We start from the raw sequence: 19,298 nt of genomic DNA, 5'->3' as shown, positions 1-19,298 counted from the left end.
CACCAAAGCTGCCTACGGGGTGACTAGGGACAGGCAAGGAGAGAGAAAGCAGGATTCGAAACCACCCTTAAGTGGCTGGAATGGAAACTAGATTTTAAAAGGACCCTTCCTTATGTACCACACTTATACAACAGCCATTTAAAAATACTCCTTTCTAGTATTTCAATATTTTTCCAATTGAAAAAATTCTAATAGTTATAATCTTAGTTTGAATATGATCCTTCATTGAAGTATTGTATATTCTGAGTTTTTTGCTCTATATTAATTCTGAGCATTTCTCCCAAATTGTCAGTCTTCATCCTTTCTGGTAGCTGTGTTGATGGAATTGATATATAATAGTTTACATAACTACTTCTCTGTTGTTGGGTGTATCTGTTTCTGGAGACAACAAATACTGATGTGCTCACTATCACACACGTAGCTTTTCCTGGAATTTGGATAATTTCTTACGAGAGATTCTTACTAGGAGCGATTACTGGGCCAAACGATGGCAAAGATTTTATGGTTTCAATAGGTTTTTCTCAAACTATTTTTCCCGAAGACCCTTCTAATACATAGGGGGCTACAGAGCTCCAGGTCCATCTCCCAGGATGAAGCAAGAGGACAGGACTCTGGGAAAGAGCAGAGCCTTGGGGCTCAGCCCTCAGCCACGTGGTGAAGCCTGATTGTGTCAGCAAACCAGCTCGAGACGTTCCTGGGGTGTGCTCACTTGCAGCAAGCTCAGGAGACTCACTGCTAATACTACGGGCTGGTTTACCCACCCATAATGAGACATACAGAGGGACTGCAGTCTCATACCCTGGGGGGAACTCATCCTCAGAGCACACAGGAACCCAAATTATGGCCAGATTATTCATTTATTAGAAAAAAGATGCCAACAGCATGGGAACTTCAAATCCCCAGGCTGACACATCTTTCTCTGTCAGGCAGCACATGTGGAAAGCCGGACTACAACCAGAAGATTTATGGTGAGCACAGGGGCAAAAGAGCAGCTGGTGGGACTTCCCTGGTGATCCAGTGGCTCGGACTCTGCACTCCCAATGGAGGGGAGCCTGGGTTCAGTCCCTGGTCAGGGAACTAGATCCTACATGCTGCAACTAAGACCCGGCACAGTCAAAGAAATAAATAAATATTAAAAAATTTAAAAAGAGTAGCTGTCATTGCACAAGGTAAATATTTAATGGTGACAAGCTAAGACCACTGACATATTCACCTCTGCAACATGGGCCCTCCTGCCCCTGGCACCAGTCTGGGTGGGAAAGGCCAGCCCTGGGCTCTGACCCTGTCATCGTGCTGCGTTGATGCCCGAGTTCCCACATGCTGGGCACTGTTCAAGTCTTTTTCCTGTTTCTACCCCAGATCCAGTCTGCCTCTCCTCTGAGCTCCAGATGCATATTTCAAATTGTTCACCCATTTCAGCTCATCTCTTAGCTATGTTTCCATGGCCAAACTTTGATCTGTGATTGAGCCTCCTGAGTACTTTTGTAGCAGGAATGGGGTGTCCTCAATATGGTATTTCAGCCATCAGAAAGCTGTGTACTTCAACAGTAAATTAAGTAAATTTGTATCTGATTTACGTGTCAGTCTACTGAGAGTTGAGTTACCACAAGTCAGTCCTCCCAAATATGAACAACCCTGATGCTGTGAACATTTTAGCTTTCTTGCTTTCCACAGGCACATGTAAATGACTCACCTTTCCTTCCTTCTGTTTTTTGGGTGGGGGGCTGTGCAGCGTGGCTTGTGGGATCTTAGTTCCCAGATCAGAGACTGAACCCAGGGCCCTGGCAGTGAGAGCACCAAGTTCTTGCCAGGGAATTCCCCTATCGTCTTCTTTCTTACAGTATGATTTACTTTGATAGATTAAGGCTTGCTCCTTGTTTAAGGATTGCCACAAATTCATTTTCTGTAGAGACTAACTATGATTACTGAATACATTGCTTTGGGTTTGGCACTTTACATGTTCATTTACATGTTTTCAAGCCCTTCAAGATATTTAAGATAATATCACAGGGTATTATCTGCTGGCTACTGGCTTCTTGAGGGCAGAGCACAACCTTGCCTGCTCCATCCACCAGTTCATCCAGTGTCTGGCACATAGTAGTTGCTCAGTAAGCGAATGAATGAACCCTGATTATGCAGCAAAGGACATGGCAGCTCAGAGAGATAAAAGCAGCTCACTCAAGGTCACTGAGGTCTTTGACTCAGGCTTTGAGGACAGTGCCTTTCCACTGCTCTATTCCACCTCTTAGCGTGGGGTCCAACACCTAAACTGGATAAGCAATAGTTATAGAGCCTCCACTTGAGACAAAACTAGACACCCACTAAAAAAGAGCAATTATGGAGAAACTACATTGATAAAAATTTTATGATATGCTAACTGAAGAAAGGATAACTATGTGTCCACAAAAGCGGCCATCATGTAAAATCATCTACGCACATGATCAGAAAGGAAGATGCATACGTGGAAATAGAGTAGGAACTGTATGAGTGGCTAATTTTCTCCTTCAGAACTTCAAATGCTGTGCTGATATTTTTAGAATAAAGAAAAAAACATGCTACATGTAGAATGCAATTTCCAAACAGGGTACACGTACCTTAGAGGGTGTGGTGTAAGAGTTCAAGAGGGTCTCCTCTTCTTCCTCCACCTCAATTCTAAAAACATTGGTTAAGAGAAACAATAAACTTCCACCCAAAATCTAAGGCAAGGATGGATCAAATAAGAAATCCAAATACTAGGCATATTACTTGTTTTTTTAACTTTGAGTTTGTTCTCATGTTTTTTATGGTTTTCAAAAAATTATTTATTTATTAAAAACAATTTTTTTTTTTTTTAGGCCATGTCATGTGGCATGCCAGATTTTAGTTTCCTGACCAGAGATGGAATCATGTCACCTGCATTGGGAACTCAAGAGTCTTAACCGCTGGACCACCAGGAAAATCCCTTATTACTGGTTCTTAACTTACACATGCAACTATAGACAAAGGATAAAATACAATATGTAGTTTGATACAAGGGCCTTGAGCAGAAAAGGATACAGCTCTTGTATGGAGACAATGTCTCTGGGTCCTGCGTGCCTGTGCCCTCTGTCCTTGGAGGCGCCATGCCAGGTTCTGGATAATCTTTTGCTCAGAAACTAAGGAATAAAAGATAATGAATATATTATTCCATAGTCAAAGTAATAGAGGAAGCATTTCCCATAGTCATGAGGTAATAACGGGCATTTGAAATATAATCGAAAATATAAAATTCCTCAAAGGAAGAATGAAGATATACATGATAGACTAAAGATTAAAGACTTAACCTGTCACTGTTTCTCTCCAACACATAACAATTCTAATATGAACACCAATTATTTGCTGATGAACTACCACCTGCTGAGCATAGTTTTAGGAGGGATTTACAACCATTCTCAATTCATTCAATAACCATAAAAAATATACATCATGGGGACCACTGACTGAAGAGGAAACTGAGGTTAGGAGTCAATAAGGAGGTGGTCCACGCTCACGTTGGGACTGGAATCCAGGTCTGATTCTAAGGTACACACTCTTCTCAATACAGTACTCCACCTTTCGACAGAGCAGACACAGAAATTTACATTATTAGTCTGTCTACAGTTTCTTCTTACCTCGTGCTCAAAAGAATTCAGGGTCTCTAAGGTGAGGCAGTCTTTACGGGTGCTGGTGCAGAAGGCTATAAGCTCGCTGGCCATTCCCTCTTCATTTTGTCCATACAGAATGCACAATTCTACCACTGTAGGGGGAAATTGGACACATAAGAACTTAGTTCATTTCTTGTGGCTTTCACCTTGAAAAGTGAAAATAATCCTTAATTTATTCAATAGTCATTTATTCAGCACCTACTAGGGACAGGCACTGTTCTAGACACAAGAATACATTAATAGCAGTGAATAACAAAGAGACAAACCCTTGTTCTCATGTAGCTCACTATGGAGGGGAGACAGAAAACAACCAAATAAGTAAAAAATGTATGTTAGCTGGTTAAATGTGTTTTGTAGAAAAAATAAAGCCTGGAGAGGGATCAGGGGGCTGGGGGGAGGGGCTGGCAATTTTAAACACAGTGATTAGGGAAGGCTTCATTGAGGGCATGACATCTGAGTAAAGACTTGGAAGAAGTAAAGGAGTGTGGCAGGCAGTGTTGAGAGGGAAGAGCTTTCAGGCAAGAATCCTAAGGGAGAAGCAAGAGCAGCAAGACCTCCACGGCTGGGATGCAAAGAGGAAGGAGGAGACAGAGACAAGCTGAAAGGGTAAAGGGGGTGCAGACCGTTGGCCCCTGTAATTATTCTGAGCAAACTGAGAAATCACTAGATGGTTTGAACACAACAGTAACACGACCTGACTTCCACTGAACAGGGTCACCCTGCCTGCTGTGTTAAGCAGATGGAAGGGGACGAGGGTAGAATTAGGGGGACCAATTAAGAGAACCATGGCAAAATCCATGGTGAGAGATGACAGTTGCTTGGGTCAAGGCGGTGTCAGTAGAGGGGGGGAGAAGTGGTTGGACTTTAGACTGGAAGCATCCTGAAGGTAGAGCCACTGGGATTTGCTGACCAGATGTGGGTGTGTAGAGAGAGTCTTGAGGATGATGCTGTGGGTTTGGCCTGAGCTTCTAGAAGGGGCCAGTTACTATTAACTGAGGTGGGGAGGCAGCAGGAGGAACTCTGAGGAGAGGGAGCAAGAGCTTAGCTTCAGACACCTGAGGTTGAGATGCCAATCAGACTTCCAGCTGGAGACGTGTGGGAAGCAGACTGGCTTGCAGATCAGGCAAAAGGTCTGGGCTGAGTTATAAATTTGGGGACCACCAGCAAACACATGAGATCAGGTGAGATCATCAAGGAGCTGAGTGTATCTTGGGGCTTAGGATGCAGAGGAATCTGCAAAGGCTAAGAGGTGGTGACATGCACGTTGGAACACCCAGGAGGAGTGTCCAAGCAGCTAAGAGGAAAATGCATTTTAAAGAAGAGGACCGGATGAATGGCATCAAATGCTGCTGCTCATCCAAAGGGGGACTGAAAAATGCCTCTGTGGCTTTGGCCAGGTGAAGGTCGTTGGTGACCTGGGGAGGAGCAGTTTCAGTGAAGTGGTGGGAATGAAAAAGTTGACTGAAATGGGCTTAAGGAGGAAAAATCTGAAGGCCATCATTCTGAGAAGATTTGTTATAACTGGGAGAAGATAACTGGAGTGGGATGGGGCAACAATGGAGTACTTAAAGGTTGGGGTAAGAGTCACATTCCTAGGCTACTAGGAAAAAATATCTTATGGAGAGAAAATAGAAAATAAGAAAGGGAAGAATTACTGAAGTGATATCCTTAAGGAGGAGAGAAGGAATGGGATTCAAGACTGAAGCAGAGCGTGTGGCTTTTGCTGGAAATATGGAGAATTTATTCACTGTAATGGGAGGAGGCAAGGAATATAGCATAGACACAGGTCCTTCTATTTTTCTCAGTGAAACAGAAAGTAAGTTCATCAGCTGAGAGTGAGCATGGGACAGAAGATTGTCAGAGGAGGAGCAGGTGATGAATGTCTCCCACAGGAGACTCAGAGTGAACAGATCAGGGGAATATGTTATGATATGTCAGGCAATATTAAGGTCCAGGTGAGGTTAGCAATTATGAAGTACAAGTCTAGAATTCCAACATCACTGCCAATGTAGTCCTACATGAAATGGAACCAGCAGGCATCTTGGATTGAAGCCTTTACAAACTTAGTTCACACAACTAATTTCTCTTGGTTTGACTCTAGGCTCACCAAATAAACTTCTGACTATGATTGATTTTCTCATTCAAGTCTCCTGTTGAGAAGAGAAAACCCTGGAGATAAAAATTTAGAGTATTGCAGTCTTTCATAAATTAACGTTTGCATTCAAGTTCAATGTGCTGACGAAGGGTAAAGGCAGATGCATGATCATCCTGATTCTAAAACCGGTAACTCCACACCTCCCAAGAGTTTGCTTCCTGACACTGCCCTAGAGCCTCATCAATACAATGGGGTACTGGACGCAGGCGTAGGAGACCTGGTTCACAGACCAGCTCAGGCAACTAACTCTCCCTATCTGTTTCTCTGTGGCTCAGTGGTAAAGAATCTGCCTGCAGTGCAGCAGACATAGGTTCGATCTCTGGGTCGGGAAGATCCCCTGGAAAAGTAAATGGCAACCCACTCCAGTATCTTGCCTGGAAAATCTCATGGACACAGGAGCCTTGCAGGCTACAGTCCATGGGGTCGTAAAACAGTTGGACACGTCTAGCCTGCAGAGGTCGCTGACAGCTGGATGCGACTGAGTGACTTCACTTTCATGCATTGGAGAAGGAAATGGCAATCTACTCCGGTGTTCTTGCCTGGAGAATCCCAGGGACGGGAGAGCCTGGTGGGCTGCCGTCTCTGGGGTCGCACAGAGTCAGACACGACTGAAGTGACTTAGCAGCAGCAGCAGCCTCTAAACAACAACAATAGGTTTCTCCACCCGTAAACTTTGTCAGCATCAGCTGACAAGCTCCTTAAAGTTCCTTGCAAAGCTAAAATTTAATTTTAGGAACCCATGTCAGGGACTCTTATTTGCACAGACCACCAACAGTTTTGATGAGAAGTTGATGGATCAGCAGAAGTTTAGGTGTAGGCTGGAAAGGGAGGAGCCAGAAATAAAAAGCTACATTTCAAAATCCCAACATCTCTTGCTTTGCTGTTGAGCTTTAAACATTTTCCAAATTCTGTGCAACTGCGCTGACTGAAAACCACTCTTCACATTCTTATTTTTCAGTTGGGATCCAAGCAGTACCCTGTGAGCATTTCAAAGTCTCAAACTCAGTTTCACTCATCTCACAAACACCGACAAGCACCATCTAGGGGAGGTGAACCTCGGAATCGAGCAGGGGGGGTGGACCTGGGTGGGGTCCAGAGAGGGGGCAAGGAACTCACATTTCTCAGTCACAGCCTCCTCGCATTCTAGGCCGAAGATGTGCAACTCCTCCACCAAGAGCTGGGCGGACACAGCCATGATGACCCAGGACGGGGACCGGGGCCGGGCCCACCCTAGCTCCGACCTTACGCCAAGAAACCCACAAGCGTGGAGATCGATGAGCAGAACGAGGTCCCTCTGAGCCTTTCACCCTCCGAGGGCCTGAGGCGGAGAGTGACCAAATGGCCCAAGACCTCAGGCGGTCAGAAGGCCCCAGTCGTCAGTCACGGAGAAACACTTTTTCTTTCTTTTTTTGGAAGCCCTCAAACGCCTAGAGGAAGAAAACAGAAAGCTTGAGAAGTTCGTTCTCTTGGGGAGAACGTCCTGCTTCCTAAAAGCCACTGCAGAGCTTCTCAGTGATGGGAGCAAAACAGTATAGCCCGGGAAAACCCGCCAAATGCTTTGTACGGCGCACGCATGCGCGAGACCCAGGTTCAGCCCCACCACTTCCCCCTGCTTCCGGCTGTCGGGTCCCTGACTATGCGCGCGCACGCGCGTCCGAGTTTGAGCACAAACGCCTGAGCGCCGGCTCGCGCCCCCGTGCCTGGCTGCCCGCCCGCTCTACCCGCCGCTCCGCAGTTAGCCCTGGTGCTGCGCTAAGTCTTCAGTCATGTCTGACTCTTTGCGAGCCCATGGACCGTAGGCCCACAGACTCTGTTCTTGGGCTTCTCGGCAGAATACTGGAGTGGGTTGCTATTTCCTCCTCCAGGGGATCTTCCCTACCCAGGGATCCAACCTGAATCTCTTACTTGTCCTGGATTGGCAGGCGGATTCTTTACCACTAGCGCCACCTGGGAAGAGATTCCTTCGGTTTAGTTCAGTCGCTCAGTCGCGTCCGACTCTGCGACCCCAGGGATTGCAGCACACCAGGCTTCCCTGTCCATCACCAACTCCCAGAGTTTACTCAAACTCATGTCCGTCGAGTCGGTGATGCCATCCAACCATCTCATCGTCTGTCGTCCCCTTCTCCTCCTGCCTTCAATCTTTCCCAGCATCAGGGTCTTTTCCAAGGAGTCAGTTCTTTGCATCAGGTGGCCAAAGTTTTGGAGCTTCAGCATCAGTCCTTCCAATGAATATTCAGGACTGATTTCCTTTAGGATGGACTGGTTTGATCTCCTTGCAGTCCAAGGGGCTCTACTCCAACACCACAGTTCAAAAGCATCAATTCTTTGGTAGTCAGCTTTCTTTATGGTCCAACTTTCACAACCATACATGAAAAACCGTAGCTGGAAAAACCATAGCTTTGAGTAGACGGACCTTTGTTGGCAAAGTAATGTCTCTGCTTTTTAATATACTGCCTAGGTTGATCATAGCTTTTTGTCCAAGGAGCAAGTATCTTTCAATTTCATGGCTGCAGTCACCATCTGCAGTGATTTTGGAGCCCAAGAAAATAAACTACTATTTCCATTGTTTCCCCATCTATTTGCCATGAAGTGATGGGACCGGATGCCATGATCTTAGTTTTTTGAATGTTGAGTTTTAAGCCAGCTTTTCACTCTCCTCTTTCACTTTCATCGAGAGGCTCTTTAGTTCCTCTTTGCTTTCTGCCATAAGGGTAGTGTCATCTGTGTATCTGAGGTTATTGATATTACTCCCGGAAGTCTTGATTCCAGCTTGTGCTTCATCCAGCCCCACATTTCGCATGATGTACTCTGCATGTAAGTTAAATAAGCAGGGTGACTTACCTGGCACGAAAGCTAGCCTTCTGAATGCAAAAGCTGTAACTGGTTAGTTGCTCAACCATGTCCAACTCTTAGCCCACCAGGGTCCTTCGTCCATGGGATACTCCAGGCAAGAATACAGGAGTGGGTTACCATGCCCTCCTTCAGGGGATCTTCCCAACCCAGGGATCGAAGCCAGGTTGTCCACATTGCAGGAGGATTCTTTACCGTCTGAGCCACCAGGGAAGCCCATGAATACTGGAGTGGGTACCTATCCCATCTCCAGGGGATCTTCCCTATCCAGGAATCGAACTGGGGTTTCCTGCATTGCAGGCAAATTCTTTACCAGCTGAGCTACCAGGAAAGCTCAAAGCTGTAACTGTCAGCACCAAAATCCTGGTTTTGTACCTTGCTTTCCGGGCACCCCTGCTCCATGTTACTCGTTGAGGTGTGCCTGTCACTCTTTCGTCTTGTCCTTTGGTGTGCAGGTGCTTTGAGCACATGCCGCTAAGTGTCCCATTCTGTGCCCAATGCAGGAGAGGAAGGCCTGTAGTCCCACTCGGTCTCCTGGGTCATCTCTGCCCTCAGTGTGATTTCTTTAGGGAATCTGGTTGCCGTGGTTATCATCATGGTTACTACCATGGTCCCAGTCACAGTGATAGATCTGTTTTCTGGATCTGGAGCATTTCAATGGAGAAGAAATGGAAAGGAGACAAGTGATCTAGTTTTGGAGACAACCCAATTGGAATTTTCGGGTAGAGGTTCCCAGTGAGTTCCTGGAAGCTTGGGAGTGAAGATGAGTCAGTAAATGGGAGAGAGTTCAGAGGTAAGATGAGAAGAGGGTCTTCCCCCCAAATATCTCCTAATTCGTTGAGCCAAAAATCTCCATTGGCTCAGCTTAGATCAAATAACCTTAGACGTCATACTTCAGTAATGGGGTGGTAGGTTGGTAGAGTCTCTAGAAAAACTTGGTGTTATATATCAGGAGCCTTAAAAATATTCATCCCTCTTGACTCAGCATTTCTTATCCTAAGAAAATCAGCCAAAATTAAAAGTTTTATAAACAAAGATGCTCTTCATTTTTTTTGTTGTTGTTTGTGGAAAAAAAAATACAATTAAAAAATGGAAATGGAGTGTCCAGAGGTAGGAAAGTACAGAGTATCACTAGAGCAGTGGTTCTCAAGACTGTACTAGAGAGACTTCCCAGGTGGTGCAGTGGTGAAGACACGGCGCTTGCACTGCAGGGGCACGGGGTCTGGGTTTGATCTCTGCTTGGGGAACAAACATCATTATGCCTTGGAGCACAGCCAAAAAATAGAAGCAAAACAACAGCAGCAGACCATTAAAAAGAGACTGCACTAAAGGGGTCAAAGACTTTTAAGGGGCACCTGAGGACATGAGGGAGGAGCTATGTCTTGGCCTAAGTCCAGCCCGGGGAAATAGAGTGTACTCTGCGTATTAACTGCGGTTGGGAGAGGGCTGGAGAGGGCTAACCACCTTACATTCCTCTAAGACTTATTACTGGTGGGTACCAAGGACAGAGGGTGGGATCATTTCACCTGGGTACAAGTAGTAGAGCATATATTTTTCTGTTGCTATGTAATAATTTATCACCAATTTAGTGGCATAAAACAATATTCATCTATTAACCCACAGATCAGTAGGTCAGAAGTCTGGGCACAACATGTCTGGGTTCTCAGTAAGGTAGAAATTAAAGTGTTGGCTAAGTTGCATTCCTTTCTAGAAGTTTCTGCCACCAGCTAGGGACAGTGCTTTTAGTGGGCTCATGTTATTAGGTTAGGACCACCTAGATAATGTCACTTTCATAAGGTCAACTGATTTGGGGACATAATTACATCTGTAAATCCCTTGATAGCAGTGTGAGGAGGGCACTGCTCCAACAGGAAAAGACGGTGACCCAATCAGTTCGGTTCAGTCGCTCAGTCGTGTCCGACTCTTTGCGACCCCATGGACCGCAGCATGCTATGCCCCTCATCCATCACCAGCTCCTGGAGTTTACCCAAGCTCATGTCCACTGAGTCGGTGATGCCATCCAACCATCTCATCCTCTGTTATCCCCTTCTTCTCCCACCTTCAGTCTTTCTCAGCATCAAAGTCTTTTCAAATGAGTCAGCTCTTCACATCAGGTGGCCAAAGTATTGGAGCTTCAGCTTCAACATCAGTCCTCCCAATAAACACTCAGGACTGATCTCCTTTAGGATGGACTGGTGGGATCTCTTTGCAGTCCAAGGGACTCTCAAGAGTCTTCTCCAACACCACAGTTCAAAAGCATCAATTCTTTGACGCTCAGCTTTCTTTATAGTCCAACTCTCACATCCATTCATGACCACTGGAAAAACCATAACCTTGACTAGATGGACCTTTATTGGCAAAGTAATGTCTCTGCTTTTTAATATTAACCCAATAGAGCACAACAACAACAACAACAAAAGCAGAAGAGGAAGTTATTAGAACAATGACATGATCTATTTTGAAATATATAATGCCTTCAATATTGGATATGGTTTCATTACATGGTAATTACCAAAATAGTGTCGTATAATAGTGAGAGAGTTAAAACATCATCTGTTCTGGGTGTTAAACAGGCTAAGAATGACTTTGACCCCTCCTCTCTTTCCTTTTCTGAATTATCATGCTTAGTTGCTCAGTTGTGTCCAGCTCTTTGTGACCCCACGGACTGTAGCCTGCCAGGCTCCTCTGTCCATGGGATTCTCCTGGCAAGAATACTGGTGTGAGTAGCCATTCCCTTCTCCAGGCAATCTTCCTGACCCAGAGATCAAACCAGGGTCTCCTGCATTACAGGCCAGTTCTTCACCATCTGAGCCACTGGGGAAGTCCCTCAGTTTTTCTAAAATTAGCTGTTATTATCTGGAGATGAGTGATGAGGGTCTGGTTCTGGTCTCTTCTAGAAAGCTTTCAAGCTGTCAAGACTTTCTTTTTAGAATGTGGGATCACTTGTCATATATTGTATTCAGATAAAAGGAAAAAAATCTCATTCTACATCCTGTGACAAATGCTTCATGACCGTTTGGATTGTTTTTTTTTCCTGCGGATTTACATCCGTTGTCCTTTGCCTTTCCTTACCAAGCAACAGGAGCTTTTTGTACATCAAAGACAGGGGCCAAAAACTACGGCCCTTAGGCCAAATTTGACCAGTTATTTTTTTTATGAGGCTTGCAAGTCAAGAATGGTTTTTATATTTTAAATTATCTGTTTAATTATTTAATTATTTATTTTTGACCATGCTGCATGACTTGTAGGATCTTAGTTCCCTGACCAGAGATCGAACCTAGGTTCACAGCAATGAAAATGTGGAGTCCTAACCATTGGACTGTCAGGGAATTCCCAGTTTTTGCATTTTAATTTTTTTAAAGGGATATTCCTTTATTTTGCATTATTACCAACAGTGATTATCAATTTTATTCTGATGCCATAATTCAAAAAATAATTTTATTCATTAGCTTTTTGGGCTGCCCTGGGCCTCTGCTGCTGTGCACAGGCTTTCTCTGGTTGTGGCGCATGGGGGCCAGTCTTCGCTGCGGTGAGCAGACTTCTCTTTGCAGTGGCTTCTCATTGTGGAGCACCGTCTCAAGAGTGTGTGGGCTTCAGTTATTGTGCTGTGTGGGCTTAGTTGCTCTGAGGTGTGTTGAATTTTCCAGGACCAGAGGTCAAAACTGTGTCCCTAGCATTGGCAGGTGGGTTCTTGACCACTGGACCACCAAAGAAGTCCCTCAGTTTTTACATTTTAAAATGGTTGAAAAAAAATGATTTGCGGAAATTATATGAAATGCAAACTTCAGTATCCATATAGTTTTTTTAGAACACAGCCGTGTGTATTTGTTTATGAATGGTTTGTGGTTGCATTTGTGCTACAGAGAAAAACTTGAAGGGTTATGATTGAGGCCCTGAAGCCTCAAATATTTACTGTCTGGCTCTTTACAGAAAATGTTTGCAGATGCTTTCCATAGACAATAATCACTGTCCGTTAAATGTGTTGCACGTATATTTTTCCCAGCTTTTTTTTAAAATCAAAGGTATTTTTATCCTATTTTCTTCCAGGTTTATTGAGATATAATTGACATACAGCACTGTATAAGTGTAAGGTGTATGGCATAATGATTTGACTGACTTACATCATGAGAGGATGACCACAACAAGCTTAGGGAACATCCATCATTTCCTAGAGATACAACATTATAGAAATAGAAAAAATTTTTTTTCCTTGTGATGAGAATTCCAAAGGTTTTCTCTTTAACAACTTGCATATATAATGTACAGCAGTGTTAGTTATATTTATCATGATGTACATCAGGATGAGATGGCTGGATGGCATCACAGACTCGATGGACATGAGTCTGAGTGAACTCCGGGAGATGGTGATGAACAGGGACGCCTGGCGTGCTGCGATTCATGGGGTCGCAAAGAGTCGGACATGACTGAGTGACTGAACTGAACTGAACTGAACATCACACCCCTAGCGAAATCATTAGGCCACATTTGGGGGTGGTCCAAGAGGCTCTAGTTCTTTATGTCTCGGTGCAGAAAGAACTCAGTGAGAGGCGAAGTGATAGATAAGAAGTGATTTACTAAAATAGAACCCTTGTGAGGCTTACAAGTGGGTGGGCAAGAGAGTGCCGTGCCCCGAGAACTTATTGGGCTCCAGCTTTATAATCAAAGGAAAAGTGGGGGAGGGGAAAAGACCACTTTCCTCCTCAATCTTTTTTTAAAAACTATTAGTTTAATTTTTGGCTGCGATGGGCCTTTTTGCTGCACCTGGGCTTTCTCTAGGTGTGGGGCTTGGGGCCACTCTGTGTCATGGTGCTCGGGCTTCTCTCGCCCAGAGCATCAACTCGAGAGTGCTGGCTCAGAGGTTGTGCTGCAGGGACTTCGTTGACCCGCAGCATGCAGAAGCTTCCCGGACCAAGGATTGAACCTGTGTCCTCTGCATTGGCAGGCGAATTCTTTACCACTGAGCCAACGGGGAAGCCCCAATCTGTCTTTTAAGGTTTTTAGGTTTCCTGCTTTACTTAACAAGATCTTCCCAACCTAAGCTTATTCAGCTATCCTTCTAATATTTCTTTTGTTAACTGCTTTACAGTTTACTTTTTATACTGATCTGAATCTTTAGAAATTATTTATTTATTATTTAGGCTGTGCCAGGTCTTCGTTGTGGCATGTGAGGTCTAGTTCCCTTACAAAGGGGTGGACCCAGGCCCCCTGCGTTGGGAGTGCAGAGTCTCAGCCACTGGGCTGCCAGGGAGATCCCCACAGCTTGAACTCATTATGGAACACTAGTGCTTGCCCGTGCCTTCTTCCAGGTCTGGTGGCGGTGGCTCCAGGATGGCTCATTTACTTTGATGTTTGCTACTTGTTTGTCTTAAGGATTCATAATCAGAGTTTAGTTTTTTCCTTCTAGTTCTGTTTCACTCAAAGTTTATTAAAATGGCTGCTGAATTGTGCCCAATTCCCCAAGAGAATGATTTCCTCTTTTAGCTTATGAGTATAATAAAATGTCACTTTTATAATGATGAAATAAGATTCACTCTAATTTAACAGATTGTGGATTAAAAACATTTACGAATCAAAGAATACTATCAAGAAAGTGAAAAGATAATCCATAGAACAGGGGAAAATATTTACAAATTATGCATCTGATAAGGGTCTAGTTTCCAGAGTATGTAAAGAACTCTTACAACTAAGCAACAAAAAGACTCAGTTTAGAAATGGGCAGAGGACTTGATTATACTTTTCCCTAAAGAAGATATACAAATAGCCAATAAGACATGAAAATAGGCTTAACCTCATTAGTCATTAGAGAAATGCAAATCATATTACTTCACACCCACTACAATGGTTATGACAAAAAAGGATGAACAATAGCAAATGTTGAATTTGTGAAGAAGCTGAAACCTTCATACATGCTGATGGGAATGCAAAATTTAGAGCAAACAGTCTGATAGTTCCTCAAATAATTAAACGTAGAGTTACCATGTTGCTGTGCTAAGTTGCTTCCGTCGTGTTTGACTCTTTGTGACTCTTTGGACTGTAGCCCACCAGGCACCTCTGCCCATGGGGATTCTCCAGGCAAGAACACTAGAGTGGGTCGCCATCCACTCCTCCAAGGGATCTTCCTGACCCAGGGATCGACCCTGCAGCTCTTACGCCTCCTTCACTGGCAGGCATGTTCTTTACCATTAGTGCCACCTGGGAAGCCCCTGGGAATTACCGTATGATCCAGCAATTCCACTCCTAGGTATATACTCAAGAGAATTGAAGGCATATGTTTATACAAATACTTCTACAAGAATATTCATAATGGCACTATTTATAATACCCAAAGAATGGAAACAACCAAATGTCCATCCACTGATGAGTGGATAATAAAATATGACATACCCATACAATGGGATATTATTCAGTGAATAAAAAGAAATAAAGTTACTGATTCATGCTACAACATGGGTAAATCTTGAAAGCATTATGTTAAGTGAGAGAAGACAGAAGCAAAAAAACCAAAAAAGAAACATAAAATACATACATTGTATAGTTCCATCCATACGAAGTGTTCAGAATAGATACATCTGCAGAGACAAAGAGTCGATTTGTGGTTTCAGGGGCTAGGGAGGAAGAATGGGGAGTGACTGCTAATTGGTAAAGGGTTTCTTTTTGGGGTGATGAAAATGTACTAGCATTTGATAGTGGTGATGGTTACACAATAGTGTGAATATACAACATTGTGAATGTGCCACTCCTGCTGCTGCTGAGTCGCGTCAGTCGTGTCTGACTCTGTGCGACCCCATAGACGGCACCCCACCAGGCTCCCCCATCCCTGGGATTCTCCAGGCAAGAACACTGGAGTGGGCTGCCATTGCCTTCTCCAAGGCACGAAAGTGAAGAGTGAAGTCGCTCAGTTGTGTCCGACTCTTCGCGACCCTATGGACTGCAGCCCACCAGGCTCCTCTGCCCCTGAGATTCTCCAGGCAAGATCACTGGAGTGGGTTGCCATTTCCTTCTCCAATGCATGCATGCATACATGCTAAGTTGCTTCAGTCGTGTGCGATCCTATGGACAGCAGCCCTCCAGGCTCCTCTGTCCGCGGGATTCTCTAGGCAAGAACACTGGAGTGGGCTGCCATTTCCTTCTCTGAACATCAAATTGTACACTTTGAAAGGGTGAAGTATCTCAATAAAGCTTTTAAAAATGGCCATGTGGCTGTGTTTTGTGATAGCATAGACCAATGTAAGTGTTCATTATGTAGTATCTCACATTAAAGAAAAACAATTTCTGTTGAAACCGTCAGGTGGCGTTTTGGGGGGGCTCTGAAGAGCTCTGGTCCTTTAAGTCCTAGTTCAGAAGGAATTCAGCAAGAAACAAAGTGATAAGTGATTTATTAGAATAGGACGCTTGTGAGACTTATATACAGGCAGGCTAGAAGATGCTGCCTGAGAACTTAGTGGGTTACAATTTTACAATCAAAGGAAGAAATCATCAGTTTCTCCTCCAAGTTGGGCTGGGAGTTTTCTTGTCCCTACATGGTCAAGCTAGGTCTACAAATTACTGTGTTTTTTATGTGTGCAGAGAGCGTGTCCTAACTTGCTGAGCTCACTGGGCAGGATATGGGTCTCATGGTGCCCATTGCTGTGTTTTTTTGGTTGTGCTGGGTCTTTCTTCTCTAGTTATGGTGAGCAGGGGCTTCTCTCTTTACCGCGCATGGGCTTCTTTGTTGCCGTGGCTTCTCTCTTGGCAGAGCACAGGCTCTAGGGCACGTGGGCTTCAGTTTTGCAGCTCCTGGGCTCCAGAGCAAGCACTCAGTAGTTGTAGCCCAAGAGCCTAGTGGCTCCACAACATGTGGGATCTTCCTGGATCAGGGATCAAACTGATGTCTCTTGCACTGGCAGGTGAATTCTTAGCCACTGAACCACCAGGGAAGCTCCCACCATTGTTTTATTGTTTGGGGGCATGTCTCACGCTTCTGTTGCTAAGCAAACCTGCTTTCTCGAGTGAATATTAACAGGGGTCCCCCATTTTTTTCTGCTTACAATTCTCTAGTGGGATTAACTATTTAATCACCTATTTTTGTCCCTTTACTCTGTCCCTATCACCGTTAGGCTGTAAAAAACCCATAATATCCTGAAAGGCTGGGGCAGAAAGGGTTTATCATTATTATTACTATTTTTTTTTTTTTTTGGAATGGCTTGTCATCTCAAAGGAACAGTTTGGTCAGGGAATCAAATACATGCAATGTCCCATAGTATGACATGCTGTTCTCTCCATATAAAGTCTGCCTGTGGGTGGAAAGCCAGGCTGTCTATGGCGGAGGGAAGTGGTCCAAGTGGCTGTGGCTGGGAGCCACTCTCTGGGGAGGCTCCCAGACCAGCCTGTATTTTCTAACAGAGCCCTTGGCTACCAGATATTGTGAACCTGCTCTCAGATAGCTCTTTGACCTTCGCTTTGTCATGCAATGATGATGCAATCCCTGAGTTATTGGTATTGTTACTCCTATTTCCCACATGCAAATAAGGAAGCTCAGAGAGGGAAGTGACAGGCCTAGGGAGAGTTCCCTCTGGGCAGAGGCAGATCCAGATCAGCCCAGATCTCAACTTCAAGTTCATGCTTTAAATGCAGCTCTAAACAAACAAAACTCCCAAGATGAAAAAAAAAAAGAAAAGAAAAACAGAGAATCCCATCTTAATACAGGAATACAATTCTTGCATAGTGCTTTCCAGCTTATAATGCATTTACTATACTTTATCATTTGATTTTTGGCACATTGGTTGTTAACCCCATTTTACTGATAGGGATTCTATAAACTTGGAGAGTTTAGATAATTTGCTGGGAGTCACATTGCTGGTAAGGAGCAAGGTAAACAGTTCTTTCATATTGCAGCTCCAAGTAAGTGTAGAGAAACCATTGTGGGGAACTCCCAGGGAACAATGAGGTAAGATTTAAAACCAGCTCCTGTTAGAGATCCTGGACTTTGATTGCAAATTGGGACCTCATGTACCTCACCTTTGTTAGAAATGATTTAAGGAGTTAAGGTCAAGGCCAATGGCACACTGCTGTTGGCTCAGGCAGTGGCTAGGTCACATGTATTCTGTACCTCGAAGGAGCTCACGCAGTGGAAATCAGATGGAACATGATGCTGAGAATTTATGCTTGCAAACTTAATAAAGGGTGGCTTTTGAGCCAAAGAACAGCAGTATATATAAACATACCATATACTGTTGTCATTCAATTGCTAGGTTGCGTCCACCGCTTCCCGACCCCATGGACCGCAGCACGCCAGGCTTCCCTGTCCTTCACTATCTCCTGGAGTTTGCTCAATCTCATAATACATGTTTAACAGTATATAGTTATATACACCCCCAAGGATGCCCAACAGAAATTATAAAGGGCTTGAGGGAAATGTAGAGATAGGACAGAACTGTCATGTAATAATACAGTTTGTAATAATGAGAAGTAAATCTTGAGACTACAGCATAATCCCGATATTAGACAATGCTATATTCTAAATCAAGTGAGAAAGGATTTATTTGACACTTCTAATTTTTATTATTTCATTTATTTTTATTGTGGTAAAAACTTAAACCTAAAATTCACCATCTTAACCACTTTTATTTGTATACTTCATTAATATTACCTTCTATTTCCTTTTCATTATAGGGGACTGGAATGCAAAAGTAGGAAGTCAAGAAACACCTGGAGTAACAGGCAAATTTGGCCTTGGAATACGGAATGAAGCAGGGCAAATGCTAATAGAGTTTTGCCAAGAGAAGGCACTGGTCATAGCAAACACCCTCTTCCAACAACACAAGACTCTATACATGGACATCACCAGATGGTCAACGCCGAAATCAGACTGATTGTATTCTTTGCAGCCAAAGATGGAGAAGCTCTATACAGTCAGCAAAAAAAAGACTGGGAGCTGACTGTGGCTCAGATCATGAGCTCCTTGTTGCCAAATTCAGACTTAAATTGAAGAAAGTAGGGAAAACCACTAGATCATTCAGGTATGACCCAAATCAAATCCCTTATGATTATACAGTGGAAGTGAGAAATACATTTAAGGGACTAGATCTGATAGATAGAGTGCCTGATGAACTATGGACGGAGGTTCATGACATTACACAGGAGACAGGGATCATCTGTCTCCAGACCATCCCCATGGAAAATAAATGCAAAAAAGCAAAATGGCTGTCTGAGGAGGGCTTACAAATAGCTGTGAAAAGAAGAGACGCAAAAAGCAAAGGAGAAAAGGAAAGATATAAGCATCTGAATGCAGAGTTCCAAAGAATAGCAAGGAGAGATAAGAAAGCCTTCCTCAGTGATCAATGCAAAGAAGTAGAGGAAAACAACAGACTGGGAAAGACTAGAGATCTCTTCAAGAAAATTAGAGATACCAAGGAAACATTTCATGCAAAGATGGGCTCGATAAAGGACAGAAATGGTATGGACCTAACAGAAGCAGAAGATATTAAGAAGAAGTGGCAAGAATACACAGAAGAACTGTTCAAAAAAGACCTTCATGACCAAGATAATCATGATGGTGTGATCACTCACCTAGAGCCAGACATCCTGGAATGTGAAGTCAAGTGGGCCTTAGAAAGCATCACTACGAACAAAGCTAGTGGAGGTGATGGAAT

General features: G+C 43.9%; 1 protein-coding gene across 4 annotated transcripts in view; it reads right to left on the bottom strand.

The window, feature by feature from the left end:
* Positions 1-8,474, bottom strand: part of POLA2 (DNA polymerase alpha 2, accessory subunit) — a 28,029-nt gene extending 19,555 nt beyond the window's left edge. For 2 of the 4 annotated variants that reach the window (XM_069566446.1, XM_069566445.1), the window contains exons 1-4: positions 6,934-7,435; positions 3,630-3,754; positions 3,037-3,134; positions 2,595-2,652 (exon numbers count right to left, since the gene is read on the bottom strand). In XM_069566446.1, the coding sequence (XP_069422547.1) occupies positions 2,595-2,652; positions 3,037-3,134; positions 3,630-3,754; positions 6,934-7,012 (360 nt within the window). In that variant the 5' untranslated portion in view covers positions 7,013-7,435. The other 2 variants (XM_069566448.1, XM_069566447.1) reach the window with 2 other exon arrangements.
* Between the last annotated feature and the right edge of the window lie 10,824 nt (positions 8,475-19,298).

This window comes from Ovis canadensis, chromosome 21 (genome assembly GCF_042477335.2).
Source record: "Ovis canadensis isolate MfBH-ARS-UI-01 breed Bighorn chromosome 21, ARS-UI_OviCan_v2, whole genome shotgun sequence".
NCBI lineage: Eukaryota > Metazoa > Chordata > Mammalia > Artiodactyla > Bovidae > Ovis > Ovis canadensis.
This window is presented reverse-complemented; position numbering and strand designations above follow the sequence as displayed.